Below are 18,069 nucleotides of genomic sequence, written 5' to 3' on the forward strand. Positions count from 1 at the left end.
AAGTATTTCAAAATATTTGACTGTTTTATTAGCCTTTAAAATATTCCATTAATAATGCTCGAATCACTTGGACTAGTCCACCCTCCTCTTTAAAATGGTATGTTCCAAATACGCTGCTTGGCTACCTACATGTAACTGAATGGGAAATGATGTTTAAAGTTTTCTGTTGCCCAATTAAGGTCCTAGTACAGGTTTTATTACTGTTACCTACGTTTTAGTGTGCGTCCACCAAACCGTAAGTCATATATTGACATAATTACATGTTTGTTCGTGATTTGCTAAGATAATTGGACTGTTTCTTGTGCTCTGCTAACATATGTCGTGCTAATTAGAACCAATTCAGCGCAACAGACAGTAGTGTTAGCTTTTAAGCTAACTAGTAATCAATGGTTGGCTTGCTGACTTTCTTTTAGTCTTATGGCTCCATCGTGTGGCAGTGCTAGATGTTGTATGTTATTGATCCCTAAATGGTGACTGAATCTGTTGGTAATTTGTTTTTCTGTCTTTGTGTTATTTTCATGTCAGTCAGAATTTGCTTGTATACAAGACACTTGTTCAGTGATAGATTTACCTAACTGGAACGTACCAACTACTCAATTTCACTTGGACTTGGCCATTTTACTTCCACTTTCATATTACATATATACATAATTGATAGTATTGTCATGAAAACGAGAAAATACTTTTTGCTTTCTCCACGATGGCACAGTTTACCTTCAAGGCAGTGGGCCCAAATTTTCCCCTGGAAACAAATGGTGTATAATAAAATTAATGTTTTTAGGTAAAAATTATAAAACCAAATAAGAATATCATAAAGGATGTTACAATACATACAATTCAGGATTAGAATAATATGTTTAAATGCAATAGTTTAAAATCTCATTACCTCACTTGTGCATGCACATTTAAATTAGATACAGGAATGTTACCATTATTAATGTGCATGTGAGCAAAAACATTATAGATTAGCTTGTTAGTATCTTCAAGCACTTTCCGACAATAGTGCATTTTCAGCTCATTCCCTCAGCTTTTGAAATTAAATATCAGCATGTAAATAAAACATGTACACAATGTAAATTTCTCTTTGGAGATTAATAAAGTATCTATCTATCTATCTATCTATCTATCTATCTATCTAAAACAGTTTGTTATGTGATTGCACTTACCTGACAGTGACCAGTATATTTTCTACTTACTAATTTTTGTCAGTGATAGATATTCCTGGTCTAAATATAGATCTGTACTATTTTTTTCCAACTCTTCACAGAGCTTGAGATTAATATCAACACTCACCACCAGCTTTTATTAGAAGACATTTAAACAGGAAGGTTCAAAGAGAACTCTTGTAACATGATGTGTCTAAAGTTCATCCAAACAATATTTCTCCAGACAAGTTCAAGATGATCATTATAATCACTATCAGTTATATAGCTAAATATCTGTTATAGTGAAGTCCACAGAGATATAACATTTTATGAACCAATCATTGGTTGCGTGGAAACAAAAATAACTCCATAAACTGAATGAAAACAAAAACACATAGTTAAATTGAGCTGTACATTGGTTTGCAGTATGAAGGCTAGTTTGATTCATTCCCTGACATCCCCTTGCATTGATGGGTTTCGTACAGTTACACGTTTGCATCTCATCATTTCTGTACAGTCAGTTTCCTCTCAGACCCTCCAACCCTTGGATAATATGGCAAATCCCCTGTGTGATGGCAAAGAGCAAAAGACACAGAGAAAACTGGCAAGAGCTACAAGAGCAGTTACAGTAAACACTGTCCAGCCGCCAAGGTTGGAGTGAGGACATCCTGTATCAATGGTCAGCCTGATCGTCCGTAGTCATCCCCTTGTAATACTTTTACAGTCCTCAAGATGGTGTCCTTTCTTCTTCTGACTGAGTCCTGCAAGTCCAGGACCCCTAGCAGCACTGCTCAGCTTCAATGAAACCTTCCTTTTCATGACCCCCAAGCTCAACTTCAGCGTAACTGGAGTGACAGCCCTGGTTGCGGAACTTCATGGAGGGCCAGTAGTTATTGGTGCGTCGCTACGAACAACAGATAGTAGTTGCTAAAGACCAGGCAGCAGACAAACATGAGGGTGTGTGTGGGATATCTTTAAAAAGCAAATTAAACTGCTGACTCCACAGAGTGTATGAATTTGTTTTTCTCACCTGCATGAGGTAGAATGGTGGAGCCACTGTGGGGTGTGTGTTGATGTAGTATACAGCCAGTAAGGTCAGAGCTACAAGCAGAACTAGCGCAGCGACTACACCTGCTATGATGGCTGTGTTCTCTGTTATCCCCTTATGGTTTGGAGGACCCGTCTGTAAACCTGAAAGGAGGGAAAATGGTTATTGTTAATGCAATGCTGTGTGTGGCAGTGGTTGATTTAAGAGGTGACTGTACGTTAGGACAACAGATGTAGACATATATGTATGGTCTAACTTAGTGGGTTACTCTTGGTACAGGAGTTGACTACAGGAACTGACTGCAAGAGGTCTGACTGTGCTTGCCAACTAATGCGAGTGAGTCTATATATAAGATATTTTATAAACAGATATTGCAAAATACAATGCATTGTTAAATTCTTTTATATATACTCACAAAAACATTATCTCAACTCAGCTTAACTGTATTTATACAGCAGTTTACGCACATCATAGTTCAACCAAGAGAAAACAACCAAAGAAAGGGGGGAAACATAAGAGAAAAGAAAATGATCTGTGTTGCATCATCTGTGTGCCCAGTAAAATGCTGACAAATGGCGCAACAGCAGCACAGTCAGTGAACCAGTGGATTGACAAATGAAGCCTAACAGCCCTCAGCTAGCTTGTGAAAAATCATTTACATAGTTTAAAGGATAATTTCAGTTTATTACAACCTGGAACTTATTTTCATAGCTTCAACCGTTTATTCTAACATATCGAAACAGTCACTCAGATCTGGGCGGCGTGGCAAGAAATAAGCAGCCAAACAAAGAGACAGATTGGGAACCGTCCAACAATGTAGCCAAGTTATTGAAACCACTTTATTTGGAGGCTGAACTGAGAGTGAGCGCACATGAAAAGTTGATCCCTGCACTGCACAACCACTGCAAGTATGATAGGTCAAAGTAGAACCAGGAAGTAGGTGTATAAACTGTAAGGGATTTTTATAAGCAATAGTTTGTGCAATAATTATACTTTTTGCTCTTCCAAATATCTTTGGCTAACCTGAAAGCTTGTTTAAAACCTGTTCGATTGTCTGACAGCTTGTGTTTCTTGCCCCATCTGACCTCTTTTTACTGATGTTCCTATGTTCTCAGATCTCAGCAATTAACTTAGTACAAAGTTATTATTACCACAAGCAGCGATGCTTCGAAGAAAATCAAAGACCCAAGTTGTAATAAACCAGAATTACTCTTTGCACTAAGCTGAAAGCCTCATTACATATAGCCCTTTTCCGTACACATGTCCTGACTAGCAGCTTGTCTTTAACTGATGGTGCACTTGTGAGTCCCTGAATGATGACGAAGGCCATCTGATGTCACAGCAAGCTACTTGGAGGTTGTCAAGCATGATTTGACCCAACTCTTGAGATGGTTTATCTTGGGCTGTGCAACTAAACTTTTTATAATTGGCAATGGAAACGTAAATCAACGCAGCATCAGTATGGTCAAAAGTGCCAGTGGAAAAGCCCTAAGAAAGCGCCAAGATATAATAAGGTTGAAATGAAATGGACTAGTGTTCTAATCCGGACAAAAGTCTGATAAATATTTTAGAATATTGTCAGGCCAAACAAAAAAAGTTCTCATCATCTCTGAAACAAGCTGAATTGAAGTCAATAGACTGGAGTTTTGATTTAACCAAATCAATCGTCAATGAAACCTCCTGTCCAGAGATTTGGATTCAGCTTTCTCCAGACACTCTACCAGCTGGATGATTCAGATCAGTCTTCACTGACATACCTCACAATCTGTTTCTTCCTAGAGTCTGCTACAGAGAAATGTACCTCTGGTGACTGGCTGGTCGTCAGGAACTGCTGAAGAAGGTGTTGGACCTGGGGAGGAGTTGTTGAAGGAACTCATAGATCCTTCAGGTAGTATCGGATTGTAGTCCTCACATGTGCCTTTTGCCTGAGTGAATGTCCACAGGAATGACTCAAGAAAGGATGAAATAGCTGCTTATTTCACAGTCATATAAATGGGAAATGTATCTCACCTGTTCAGGGCAGTTATAATCTAACCATTCCTGTCTATGCCGGTCGATACCATCAGAGCACCTGAAACTCAGTGAGGACAAAATGAGGAGAACTAGAATCTCTACGGTTTCATGACATGATAAATCTTTCAGAATTACATCCTACCGTTGAAGTGTGTTGCACCAGCCGCAGCCAGTTGTAAGGTTGGATGTTAGGCAGAGATCACAGGATGTGTGTTGAAGACAAGCTGGAGGAATCAGATACAGCGCTCTGAAGTTAAAGAGGTGAATAGTGAGGCGAGGCTGTCATATAAAGGTCAGTTTGTAAGGATACCTACTGGGCAGAGGTGTGAACTCAAAAGCAGATCCGCTAACAATCTTTGTGGTGTCAATCTCAACACGATGATACTCGTAGATCGTACGGCGCCTCGAGTCTTCAAGACAAATACAAAATGTTAGCGTGTTTGCAAGTTTTTTATGTTTCTGCTACGTATGTCTAAAACCAAGCATTGCTGCCTCAAGCGTTTGTTTCTTGTTTAATGCTCTCGTTATTGTAATTATTAAAACTCAAAAACTCAGGCAATCAATTTCATCAGGGCATCAAACTCACAGCTGTCATCAGATTTGATTCAAATGTTGCTGATAAAGTCTGACACAACATTTCCAACCACTTCAAACCAGTGAGAAAAGCTCAGACAAAGACGCAAATGTTACATGTAGAAATAGAAAAACTGTGCGTTCATGGAGGACCACAGTCTATCATATAAGAAGCTGAATGAGAAAATAGGTTCCAGACGTTGTGTATTTTCAGTTAATGACAAAATGCTCAACATGATGCACTCCAACGTGCCTCAGACCAAGACTCCATAAAAGTAGTTACTGCTCAGTAAATCTCATGAATAAATTAAAAGGTAAAAATACATCAATAGCAGAACACATAGATTAGCAAGCACCCCGAAACACGCACATACAGAAAATGTGGTTATTGTCCACATTAAGATTTTACTGCATCGTTCTGCATTTTTTAGAGTACTGACCTGAGGGCAGTGAGGCAGGGAGGAACGCCATGAAAGCATCGGACAGTCCCACTTTCACTGGATGCTCAGTGGAATTAATTTTGGCCACTGGTACAGGAATCTGAAAAATACCAGCAGTGTTTGAACACGGCTGACATCCAATCTTAAGATTGTTCCCTTTGCAAATGCTAAATACATTCATAAACTGTATAACTAAAACTGTATAATGATGAAGAAAACAGTGCAGTTGAAATCTATAACCCACATCTCTGTAGTTGAAAACAATGATTCCATTCCTGTGGAGGGCTGCCTGGAAAGTAAAAGCTCCTTCAGCCTCTCGGTCCTTTAGCCGCACTTTGTCCCACTGCACCACAAATAGATTACCTGAGCAGAGCAGGAAGCAGAGGCTAAGAAAACCAGGAGCTCCCACACATGGCCGACTTCACAGAGGAGCTCCCGCTTACCGTTGTCCGAGTACCTCACTGTGGAGTTTTTGGAGAAGCTGGGGTCAAAGTTGGCCATGAGGGGAGCCACGTACTGTGTGGCAGTCAGCATTCGATGAGTGATCTCCCCCATGAAGATGAACCCTGGGGGGAGGTGGCAGAAACGCAGGTGCACATTAAAACCCAACAGTTGCAGTGCATTTTCCAAATGCATGCTGGAGTGTAGAGTTTAATATTTTTAAATGGATTTTAAACCTCAATACTTTCTTGGTGTTGATTAAAATGTGTCCTTTTGTACAAGAATAACATATAAAATGTTATTCATTAGAATAAATATGAACAATAAATGGAATATGACAACTTTTGGTTCTCACTTAAACAAAAATGGGTTTTGTTGAAAAATCCATTGATATTTCAATGGTATTGAAAAATGGATTGGTATTGTATTTGTACTAGTAGCAAAAACCTTCAAGTAATACCAAGCCTTCTACCAGGCAGCCATTGTTTTCCATTCATTTCTGTATGGGATGGAAATCAACTAACAGACTCCAGAAACTAGCCTCAGTTTTGTGATCTGTCACATGGAGCAACAAGTCTGTATTAAAGGCAGAACATTCAAAGCTGACCACTGCTCCCCGGCTTGCAGCTTCCTCTCAGATGCGTGCTGACGATTTGGTCACTATGATTTTAAAGTCCCGTCTTCACATGGTGTGCGCCGTTATTGGTTGGGGGCTACACACCCACTGCCCAAAAGTTGATGCCCAGAAATGTCCCGAACACAGAAATCGTAACCATGTGCTTGCTCGTGGGGGAATTGTTGGGCTTCTGTAAATGAAAGATTCTGGTCTAGACCTGCTTTGTTTGAAAAGCGTAATGAGATTGCTTTTGTTGTGATGTACTATACATGAACAGTGTAATTGAAAATATGGACAGAGGGCAGGCTCTCTCCAGGTACAGATAGCGCACATACTTCTACTATGTCTTAAGTGACAATGGAGAGGAATTACTTTTATATAGGTGTATGCATTGTTTTTAGGAAAATCCTACTCATTCTGCCTTCAACTTTCAGTTCCCTTATCGTTATGCGATAATGCAGCAATTCAAGTCACTTCTTGTTGTTACAGCTGCACCACCAAATAACAATAATGGTACATAAATGATTAAAATCAAAATGAATACAGGTGTCTTGTTCACTGTGAGGGATTATCTTTCTGTTGCAAATTCCTGACAATATGGAAATAACATAAACCAGCAGCTGGCTGGAAGAAGAAAATAAGTACCTCTACATGTAAATAGAGGGTCTTATTTTGCTTGTATGACAGCAGAAACAAGAGATGTTACATGATGAACAACCACAATGCTCCATGCTGCCATTCAACACAGCAATTAAACAGTAGCAATATAATGTGCAATTTGTTTGTGGCTGTTCATCACAACGTATAAAGTCATACAGCGTCTCGACATGATTGCTCTCTTCAGAAAGACCATCGTGGAAAAAAGAAAAATATTAAACAAAAATTGTGCAAGTGAATATCAGTTTTCATTCCCATCCCCTGCACATTCATCAGCATAGAAGCGTTTTTGTAGAACTGAGGCAGGAATGTTGAATATAACAAATAACTCTCTCATGACCATGTCTGTGGGTTAAAAATGTAGGACATGCACTGCAAGGCTTTAAGCAATTAAAACCATCAAAAAAATTAAGGCATTTACAATTAACCAGATTTATTATAGCCTGGTATGCTTGGAATACTTCCCCAGGGTAGGACAAAGTCTCCTTCAGTACACTAGTAGACGCTCGATCCCCTGATTGGATGAGCAAAGTAGATGAGTGCTGCTATGATATCGAGTAATGTAAAGAAGAAGAAAAAAACTCACCACCAGTCGCTACGATGATTTGTCTCAAGTGGTGTCCATAGAACGGGAAATCGAAAGAAAGCGCTACCCTCTGTGGAAAAGAGAAAAGTATCAGACATGGCTGGGTGTGAAACCAAATGTGTGTGTCTGTGTGTGTGTGTGTGTGTGTGTGTGTGTGTGTGTGCACACGCGCTCATCTCACCGCTGCCTGTCGGTGTGTATTGGACAGAATACCGTGGATCTGGACTTGGCTCTTGTGCAGGGTGTTCAGATCCACCCACAGGTCTTGAGTCCGTCTGTCTGTTGGACCAAAACTCTGCCATCTGTAGTACCTCTGGGAGTCCTCCTGAGAGAAAGAGGGCACTCATTGCGAGAGTGAAGTTTTCATAAAACGGTATTTTTTGTGAGCTCAGAGTAGGTTTAAGAGCCACTGTTTTGCATTATTAATGATGTGAGAATTTCAAAATTCGCATAATTTTGCCATGACTTTTGAAAGATGTGCGGAAAATTTGTAATTGTATTTTTTATAATGTAAATAAATTAAAAAAATGTAAATAGAATTGCCAGTCCCTGTCCTACAAAAGCCGCTGCATATGTCTAAGTGCATCAAGCGTCATTCAAAATTACATCATCAACCTGAAATGCATTGTTTTAACGTTAATAATACCTTGACTGGGACTTATTTGTTTTGTATGTTGGCTTTTTCAGCCATTTTGCCATGACGTGATCTGTGGTTCCTGTGATGGTGAAGCAGAGACGCCACGCCACGATAGTGGTTTACAAGCTGGGGGTCGGCACCCCACGAGGAGTCGATGATGAATTGAAGGAGTTGTAAGGTAAAGAAAATATCTGCTGCACAAATTAATGAACTTTTCACTTGACTTTTCTCAACATTTTCCTTTTTTCTTACTTGAAATATTCAGACAGACTGAGAAGGGGAAATCACAAATCAAAGACATACAACCGGTCAAAAGTGGAGAGCAGATTGTTTTGTGTTAAAAAAGTTGGTTGGGAACCACCGAACTAGACATCTGGGATTTATCTTTATTTCTGACCGTACGGTTCCACTTGGGGGAGCTGTTTACACATTACACATGGTGCTTTGACAGCGAGGGCCTGCATCTTCGTACAAATCTCCAGTCTTGATGGCATTATTAATGTATGCCACAGTTCAAGGTGACAGAGAGCAATGGTTCTGGGGTTTAGTGGGGGCTCAGAAAGTAGAGCAGTTAAATGCAGCGCTCTCGCTGCCTCTCCGGCTGCTCCATATACAACAAGTGACCCACTTTTTTCTCCCATCTCCACTGCCTGACACCAGCCTGTGTTTTCTAGCGGTGGGTGTGGGATTTCTAGGTGAGGAGAAGGGGACAATCATGCATTTCTCTCACAGCTGACTGATTTACTGAAAAGATTCCCATTGGACAAGAGGTGGAAGGTCCTGGAAATTGGGATTAGACCCCCCCCCCCCCCCCCCCCCAAAAAAAAAAAAGTCAACAGCAGTACAACAGGGCTTCTTGTGATCTTGTCCAAGTGAGTCATTCACGAGCACACACACGTGCACGCACGCACGTACGCGCTCACAGCCACGCTTAAACAAACACTGTAAGTTGGCAGGACGAGACTGTCGTCTGTTTTCAATTTGAATTGTAGAGAGAGGAAAAAAATTGTACAACACAGTTTTATTTGGGTTGAATTTTACAGAGGCCGATTCAAGTGAAAGAAGAGTCTGGGACACGAATACAACCTCATCATACACACTCAAGCAAACACACACACACAGATGTAAGAGATGTAATGAATGGAAAATAGCACAGGACAAGTACGCTTGAACACCTCTCAAAGCTCCTCTAGCTTGGCCTCGTTTGACCTTTCAGCACAGTATTAGTGCAATAACGCATCCATAGAGAGGCTAAAGCTTCCACAGTACAGGTAAATAACTCCCTGCTTTTTTATACCTGATGGTAAACTAATAATAACCTGTGAGTTTTAGTTAATTCATTCAACCTGACATTGTGTTCATGTTTGCAGATTTCCTGTTGGAATAGTGTTGTTTTCCCCAAAATAATCAGGAGCAAGTGACGTATCTGTCATGCCGACAACACTCTCAGTCAAAACAAAGGCTACAGCAGCAGTTGCTAGGAGCAGTGGACAAAATATTTTTCACGAAGATCTAAGACTCATGTCAGTTCTCATGTCCGTAAGTAAACTTACCACAACCTTTTTTCTGTTGCGAATTTCCATGGATGCATTTAGGTAGCTAGCTAGCCTCCACATCCTGCTGGATTGCACAGTGTCAAGAGTTCAGGCTAGCCCTGTTTGGGAATGTCTCATCCACTGAGTGCAAGACAATCCCGAAAAGTTTCACAAAAAAAGCTCATGGCAAAATGCTCCTCTTTAACAGAGCTGGGGCGGTTAACCAGGCGTACATTTGCCAAACCAATACTAATGTTAACATCCCTTTAGTGGAGTTGAAGAACTACGGCCAAACTTGTCACCCAAGCATTATGTTTGCCGAACAGATCCTCAAGTCCTTTTCTCTTGTAAAAGTGAAGCATAGTGTTTTAAGATACAAGCAATAAAGCAAAAAAAAATTAACTACTGTGTTGATGTCCAAATCCAATTTTTTAATAGTAATCATCCAAAAACTAAGTGACAGTTTTCATTTTCCTAATAGTACTAGGGCTGCTTAGCTAGCATGATGTCTTGTGCACAAGCAGCAGATGATTTCCAAAATGACCAAGAATATTGAGTAGTAATTCTGCCGCCATGCTACCAAGGCGTAGCAAGCGTAACTAAGGAAGATGGGACTTAGCGAAGGATCAGTTTCAGTTCGGATCTCACCACTATGCGGGTCATGTTGTCAGGCAGGGTACTGATATCAAGTCCTCCTCCTCCTTCAGCCTGCGCGTTGCGGGCTTCTCTGTGTTTGTGTGGGGTCTGCTGGTCCCTCCTGGTTCTGTGAAAACCGGACGGATCCCCATCTGTCCGCAGAGGAGCATCGCTCAGTGGATCTAGAACAAGACAGGCGTTATGGTGACTGAACAGAGTCAACACACATGTGGGCCCTGCATGAGACATCTCAGAGGTCTGAATCCATGAGCAAACAAGTTTCTCTTGAACTCTTCAGCGTCAAGATCTTTATTTTTGCTTTGTTTCGTCACCTGTCATTGACCATCAGATGGACACACACCTTCAGTTCCTCAACAAATAAAGCACCAAATTCTAGATTCCGGACATGATGAAAACACGATTATTGAACTCTCCCCTCAATTTCAAAATGCAAAAAGCCGTAAAATGATCTCGCAAAATCTTGTCTCACATCTGCTCTTTATTGGCAACCATAATGTGGATCATTAACAGGCAGACGTGTCAACAGAAAATGAAATCCATGGTTAGATGATTCCCAAGACGGAAAAAAATCCTCACAAAAGCAAGAAAAAGAGACTAATGAGTACATTTTCTTTACATCTGCCATGCAGAAAATATGCTGTGATGTCTTTTTAATTTCTGCGTCTTAAGCTAATACTGTGAGCTAAACTACTAGGTAGTTACTAACGAGTTGTGAAGCATAAATGGGCTGCATTTTTACTGCCTACTGACCACTAAAGCACTTTACAACACATGCCACAATCATGCACATACAGCAATTCAGGGTTCAGTATCTCACCCAAAGACACCGACATGCAGCCTACAGGAGCCGGGGATTGAACCCCCAACTTCTTATTAGACATCCTGCTGTACCTCCTGAGCCACAGCACAACCCTTAGTTTGTGTCAGTGTTCTCTATTGGCCAAGTATTCCTGTGTGTGTGTGAGTGTGTGTGTTCACATCTCTGCTGACCGCCTACATTTGTGTGGGTCACCTGCTAAACAGATCAGAGATGGATGTTTATATTTTTCACATTAACTTTCCTGGAGGAATGTATTTCTTTTCTTTTTGGACGGCAAACCGATCCATGACTCACTGCCCTGTGCACATTTTCAGTCGGCAGAGTTGTGAGATCAGCAGAACTCGCTGGCCGTCCAGCAGAGCGAAGGTTTCTGCTGTTTTGTTGCTGAAGAACAAGTTGAGGGATTAAATCGAGTTTGCCGTCTAGATTTTATGTGAGCTGTTAATTCACTGAACTGAGCGACTAAATAACAGCATGTTCTGATCATCTTGAGGGAGGGTGGGAAAAGAGCCAACCTGAGGTTCAGACCCCCCTCTCAGCCTCTTTCTTTTTAAATAGTGTTTACAACATATGATCACAAGTATGTGGACACCCTGGATCCGGTCCACATACTTTCTTGTAGTTTTTATCTGGAGCTGTTTTTCTTGGTTTGGCTGACTCTGTTTGTTCCAATTAAAATCTTAATGCTGCAGCATTCAATGATAGTTTAGACAATAGTTTGCTTCCAGCTCTGTGGCAACATTTGCCTATTTCAACATGACAGTGCCCCTCTGCCCAAAGCCTGGTCCATAAAGAGGTGGTTTCCCCAGTTTGTTGTGGAAGAACTGGCCTGAACAGAGCCCTAACCTGGACCCCATCCAACACCTTTGGGATGATCACAAGCAAGCCAGACCTTATCACCCAACATCAATGTTGGATCTCGCTAATGCTCTTGTGGCTGAATGGGAACAAATCCCTGCAGCCAGGTTCCAAAATCAAGTGGAACACTGAAAACAAGAGTGGAGGCTGTTACAGCTGCAGATTAATGTAGTTTTGGTATTAGATGTTTAACACACATAAACACATAAGGTTGCAATGTTTAGGTATGCATGCGCACACTTTTGACCTACGTGGTCAAAAGTGCATGTTTTTCATCTGTGCTGAAACATAAATGGATGAGATGGCATCAAAATATTGCCACGACTTATAGGATATCGTGCATTTGTTTGTAAATGATGTACAAAAATCTGGTGTAAAATGATTGGTTGTGGTTTCACATGGGGTTTATGTGTGGGGCTGTTCCTTGGGTTCGTACAGTGACTTCCTGCCCCTTACGCTGCAAGATACTGTAAGATTTTACCATCAGAATCAAAATGTAGTTATTATAAGGCTCACTACCTCATTTCTGTTTTTAGAGAAGTACAATACAATGACAAAGAAGACAATGAAAAAACAGACCTGAGAAACAAAATGGGACAAGACAAAGAAATGTAGAGAGGTTATCACACACACAGGGGATACGCCTCTAATGAGTAATCTAGTTTGATTATGGTGCAGTGGAAGCTTCAGAACAAGAGGCTCCTAATTGGGTCAGTTTGGCAGCGCTCATCATCGTCACAAAACAGCTGAGGAGGCGTCAAACAGCAGGGGGAAGAGCAGAGGAAGAGCTTTGAGGAGGAGGAAGTGGCAGATCAGAGACTATGTATTAGTTATTAAAAATTGTCTGTAAAGTCCTATAGGAGTGCAGACATCCTGTATATGATTGTGCATATATTTTAAGTGCTGAGCTCGTCTTCTTTTTTGCGGAAGAACTCTAACCTTGTCTGCATGTGCAAAAAAGCAAAAAAAGTGCGAAGAAGAGATCCAGTGTGGGTTGGGCTTTGCATTAAGACTTGAGTTCTGACCTCGGTAGCATCAGGTCTGGCGGACACATGTGTATGTGAAACCTGCACTGGGAATGTGCAAACTGGAGCAGACAAAAAAATCCTGGCTAACTGGAAAGAGGGCCCTAAAATCCAATGACAAACATGGCGGATGTGACAGATTTACTGGTGAATACCAGGTGGTTTAACTGTAAATGTACACTATGATGCCACCTCTATTAGAATAAAATGAAATGCATGCAAATTATTCTGACAGTCTTCTAAATTTAGAATAGTCCTGTTAGGTGCCAGGATGGTATCAGTTTACATCCACAGAATGTCAGATTTCCTGCTGTTTAATCCAGCATATCTCACAGTGCCAGGAGCGCTGACTGCTGTGGGCTTATTTTATACCATTAACAAATATAAATCAGCTGTTTTGAGACGATGGCGCCTGCATGGCAGCAGTGTCCACTGTATCTGTTTCTTCAGATGGGTCTGCATTGCAGCAAGCACCTCAAGTGGGTGTTAGGAGCAGATCGAATTAGGACACAGCATTGTGAGCACATATACAATGGGTTATGGAAACGCACATTGTGTTCAGTCATCCCATTACAGTCTCCCACATGCCTATTTCATATTCCCCTGATCACTTGTCTTTTTCCAGAAATGTACAGTAGCTCTGTGGCGTTCTTTCATTCATAGTTTTTTATCATCTTTAGCCAAACTGTCATTTCCATAATCATTTGTTGTTGATGACAAACAAGTAAGAAACATTATAGGTCACATTTTTACTATTTGAAAGCAGCTTTTGAAGGCAGGAGAACAACTGAAGACACATTAGACCGCACCACGTTCCTCAACTGAGACAAAAGCTAAATGGTCTTTCAGTCTGTTCAACTGGAGGAAGTCCAGGGATGAAAAATAAATTTCCTCTGAAAATAACCCCTCTCTGGGTATGTGCACAACACTTTGAAGTTCAAGTTGAAAACGAGGATACACCGAGGGCACGGAGGGAAAGAGAATTATCTGCAGGCCCACCAAAAGAGAACAAAAGGCCAACATCTTTGCTCCAGAGACAGATGCACACAGAGGAGAGTGAACCATTATGTACCGTCCAAACACAGCAAATGATTAAATCTCAAGTCTTGACCCTGTAGCAGTCGGGTTGTGTGTGCTGTTGGACATGAGACACAGTGTTAGTGTCAGGACGGGGATTAGCAAAGCACCTGCAGTTTTCTGGCAAAAGGAATCATCAGTGGAAGAGTAATCACCACGTGGGGTCACTGCTATGTATGTCAACGCGTGTCATCGCAGTTTAGCGCTGTGGTTTCATTGTGGTTGGATTTTAAAAGGGCGATCTGTGTTAAAACCAGCCTGGGGCTTATGGCGTGGGTGGAAGCCATTTGGCACCTTGCACTCAGGAACAGCAGTAACCATAACACACAATCACAAACACTGGCAGCTGGACCGATAAGGACACGAAAAGAAAAGGAAAAATGCTGCGTTTAGATTAATATCGACTAATGGATCAGAGTCCGTGTAGACATTTACAGTCATCGAGTGGCTTTTTTTCACAACTTGATTTCCATTTTTACTGTAGCTGACATGCAGTTCCAGTTCGCAGATGGTGTTGGCCAGTTGTAGTTCACCTTTTGCTTTTTCAGTGCTGCGGTATTTATAGTTTTCACAATAGGAGATTATGTTGCAGTGAGAAATGTACAGTAGCAGTGACAGTAAGCTGAATCCCTTCAGACTCAAACATGGTGAAATGAATTAAAATCAATTTCTAATCCAAACACATTTAATTCCTTTACGTATAATCTACCAAATCCCAGCAATCTACTAATAATCTGTGTGGAAAATCTGTTTTTATGGATTTTGTTCTTACAGAAGTGAACATGTCAAGTCTGTGAATCTGACAGATCTGAGATGATCACTTTGGTTCAGATTTATATTTGGAAGCTACATTCACATGATATAAACAGTGTAGTGCTGCAGGAAGTAAGACTTGGACAGCAGACTTGTTTAAATTCCCTTTGGCTAAAATAATAAAACTCTGAAGATTTTGTCTCGGTGCCAACCTAGAAAAACTTTAGGAGAAAATATTGCTGTTATGACATTTTTAGCTCATTTAGGTCATTTGTCTGCAACTGCAGGCCCACCTAGACTATTGATCTGTGCAGCCTGTCAGATTTAGATCAGCATTGTCCATATACACCATCCAGTTTGAAACCTATTAATGTCTGCATCAGACAATCCAGTGTGAATCTAGTTTCTTCATGCTATTTCTTGAATGTAGCTCCTCTGTTCTTTTCTGTTCTTGGACTTAAGTATCTTCTTTTAAAGGTGTGGACAGCACTGAAGTCACATACAGCAATTTCAAGCCAGGAGTCCTCTGCATTGATATTTTAGAATATATATATTATGTATAATATTATAAATATATGTAAGATGGTGACACATATGGCCATTAACACTGATATGATCAGCCATAGTGTAGTGAACAGGGATCTGAACAGTAGAGCTCATGCAGCTGGAACACTGGGGTGTTTGTAGGTTGGAGAACCTGTACTGAGAGATGTGACAATGTTTGCAGGTACGCTCCTGCCTAATGGAAAGATATTTAATTAAGGATAGCGGTGTTGATTCTTAGCCATGCAGTGTCAGCCACTGTGTTTCAGACTGAAATGTCTCAAAAACTACTGGATGGGTTGGAATTAAATGTTGTTGTACTTTGTTGGTCTCTGACATTTCCTCTATAGCACCACAAGGAAGTTGACATTTGTGGTTTTGAGTGAAATATCGCAACAATTATTGGATGGACTGCCATGAGATTTGGTTCAGACATTCCTGTCTCCGTCAGAATGAATTATAATGACTTTGATTTCCTGATTTCCATCATCAGATCATCATTTCAGTTTAACTTAAATAATGACATTCCCATCATGCTCAGCTGTACTTTTTGTTTCGTGCTAATTGGCAAATGCTAGCATGCTAATGTGGTGAAAATGGTCAATGATGCCTGCTAATCATCAGCTTGTTAACATTGTCATCATGATTCTTGTCTCAATCTTCATAAGCTGCCAACCCAACCTGTGTTTGCATGTGAATGACACATTACATGCGGGTCATATATGCAGCAGACACGTGTAAAGACCTGTTCACATCAGCATTTCTAACAGCTAAATTACAGAGTTGCTCATGCAGGTGAAGTAAACCTGCATGAAACTTTGTGAAGAGTCTTGACACCGCACTTTGTGTCGTGGCTGAATCCTGGGTTTTTAGTGGATCTTAGTGGTGAAGATGAGCGCGAACATTGTGCCGGATTTTAAAGTGTCTTATGTTAGAGGGATCTGTCTATCTGGTCTGTCGGGTTGTCCTCTGCAGCGCCAGGCCCCTGATCAGAGGAACTGGGACCACAGGAGAGGCCAGAGAAACTGGAGCACCACTGATTGTCGGAGGAGGAGCGGCAGCGGATGAACGGGGGCTGGCTAAAAATAATGTATCTCCAAGGAGGACCAAAATACATACATGCAGACACACACACAGGAAGGTTGAGGAGTATACATTATAAATATACAGGAGATGCACGGAACTACAAAGCACGCAGCATTTTGGGTGATGAGACAGTTTGAGATGAGGTAAAGCAACACAGAAAAGTATTCTAGACTCAGCTGCTGCTCTCATTGACTTTTTCTACTTTTAGAAAATGCCTGCTAGAAGGAAAACACCAGTTGTAATTGAAATCACTGGTTAACCTCAAACATTTATCTGCTAAAATGCAGGATTTACGATCGCATGATTCGTCCTTTTCAAGCAAATGAACACCAGACGCTTGGTTTTTCAAATGGGAAATACGGACGTTTTGGAACGGCATCCTAAGAAAATCCATTTCATGTGCTTCCTGTGACTGGCAGAGAGAAATGTCAAGGGACCTGTTAGCTTCACACATACATATGCACACACACACACGCACACACACACACACACACACACACACACACACACACACACACGCAAATCCACCCCAAAAAAGTGCAAAAAAACTGTTTTCTTCTTGCCAGATTTGGTAGCAAGAATTCAGGTCAGATGATATTTATTGTAATTCCGATATTTGGAAGCTGTCTTGCAGCACTTGACAGTCTGTTCTGAAGAAAAGCATCAAAATGGTGTTAATGTTAGAGCACATGTGAATACCTGTGTGTATTTGCAGTTGGCATTGAAGAACGGGGGCTTACCTTCATGCTCCTGAGCCCAGACTCTCCCCAGCTCAACCTGGGAGAGACAGATGAGGAGAACAGCACAAAGCCCCATGTCCAGCCGACTCTTCTCCCTCCTTCCCCAACTCTTTATCACTCCTCTTCTTCTTCTTCTTTTCCCCCTGTTTCCACTCTCACTTTGCTGGAAGAATGGGGCGCCTCTCGCCTCTACTCCCCCGCCTTTCGTTGCTCTCTCTTCGCCTCTGCTCTCCCACACGACAGCTTTTTCCTCACCTCAGCCAAGGTTTACTGCTTTTCTCCCTCCTCTGTCTCTCTCTTCTCTGCTTTACGTCCTTGTTTGGCCCTCAGAGTAACTTCAGGGATGACAGATCCATGCCAGGGAGAGATTGACAAACAGCTGAAGTGTTTCAGACTGAGGTGTTTTCTCTTTGCTCGACCTTGACTCCAATCTCATTATTTTCTACTCCTTGAAATAGCTGTTCACTCCCTCCTCTGTCTGTCTCTCTGTCCGTCTCTGTCTCTTTCCTCGTGTTTGTCTCTCTGTCTCTAACAGAGCTCTGGATTTTTGCAAGATTTCCACAAAGAGGAAATATTTATGTATTTCTACATTTTTCTGTCCCTCCAAACCAAAAAAGGGGGTTGGAGTTGGGAGGAGCATGTCTCCCCCATGTGGAAGCATGTAGAACCAAAACAAATGAGATGTTGTTGAGTGGTTGACATTTTGAGAGAAGTTTCCCCTTTGGTTTAAGGACAGTTGTTTGTTTTGTTTTTTTCACAACTGAGCACAGGTTTACTTAAAACATTTTCTACATTTTCACTTCCCATAGCCGAGGGTGG

General features: G+C 41.2%; 1 protein-coding gene across 2 annotated transcripts; it reads right to left on the bottom strand.

Moving 5' to 3' along the window:
* Window positions 1-1,282: 1,282 nt before the first annotated feature.
* On the bottom strand, window positions 1,283-17,817 carry LOC121624949 (plexin domain-containing protein 1-like). 2 transcript variants are annotated; one of them, XM_041962934.1, is made up of 13 exons: window positions 17,251-17,817; window positions 10,340-10,509; window positions 7,701-7,844; window positions 7,520-7,589; window positions 5,663-5,785; window positions 5,464-5,582; window positions 5,220-5,319; window positions 4,521-4,616; window positions 4,349-4,430; window positions 4,204-4,264; window positions 3,995-4,118; window positions 2,176-2,336; window positions 1,283-2,049 (listed from the first exon to the last, which is right to left on the bottom strand). In XM_041962934.1, the coding sequence occupies exons 1-13, from the start codon at window positions 17,324-17,326 to the stop codon at window positions 1,924-1,926; spliced, it is 1,452 nt and encodes a 483-aa protein (XP_041818868.1). In that variant the 5' UTR covers window positions 17,327-17,817; the 3' UTR covers window positions 1,283-1,923. The 2 variants fall into 2 exon arrangements, with proteins under 2 accessions (XP_041818868.1, XP_041818869.1); XM_041962935.1 differs by having other exon boundaries at window positions 1,283-2,072.
* Between the last annotated feature and the right edge of the window lie 252 nt (window positions 17,818-18,069).

This window comes from Chelmon rostratus, chromosome 21 (genome assembly GCF_017976325.1).
Source record: "Chelmon rostratus isolate fCheRos1 chromosome 21, fCheRos1.pri, whole genome shotgun sequence".
In the NCBI taxonomy this organism is placed as follows: domain Eukaryota; kingdom Metazoa; phylum Chordata; class Actinopteri; order Chaetodontiformes; family Chaetodontidae; genus Chelmon; species Chelmon rostratus.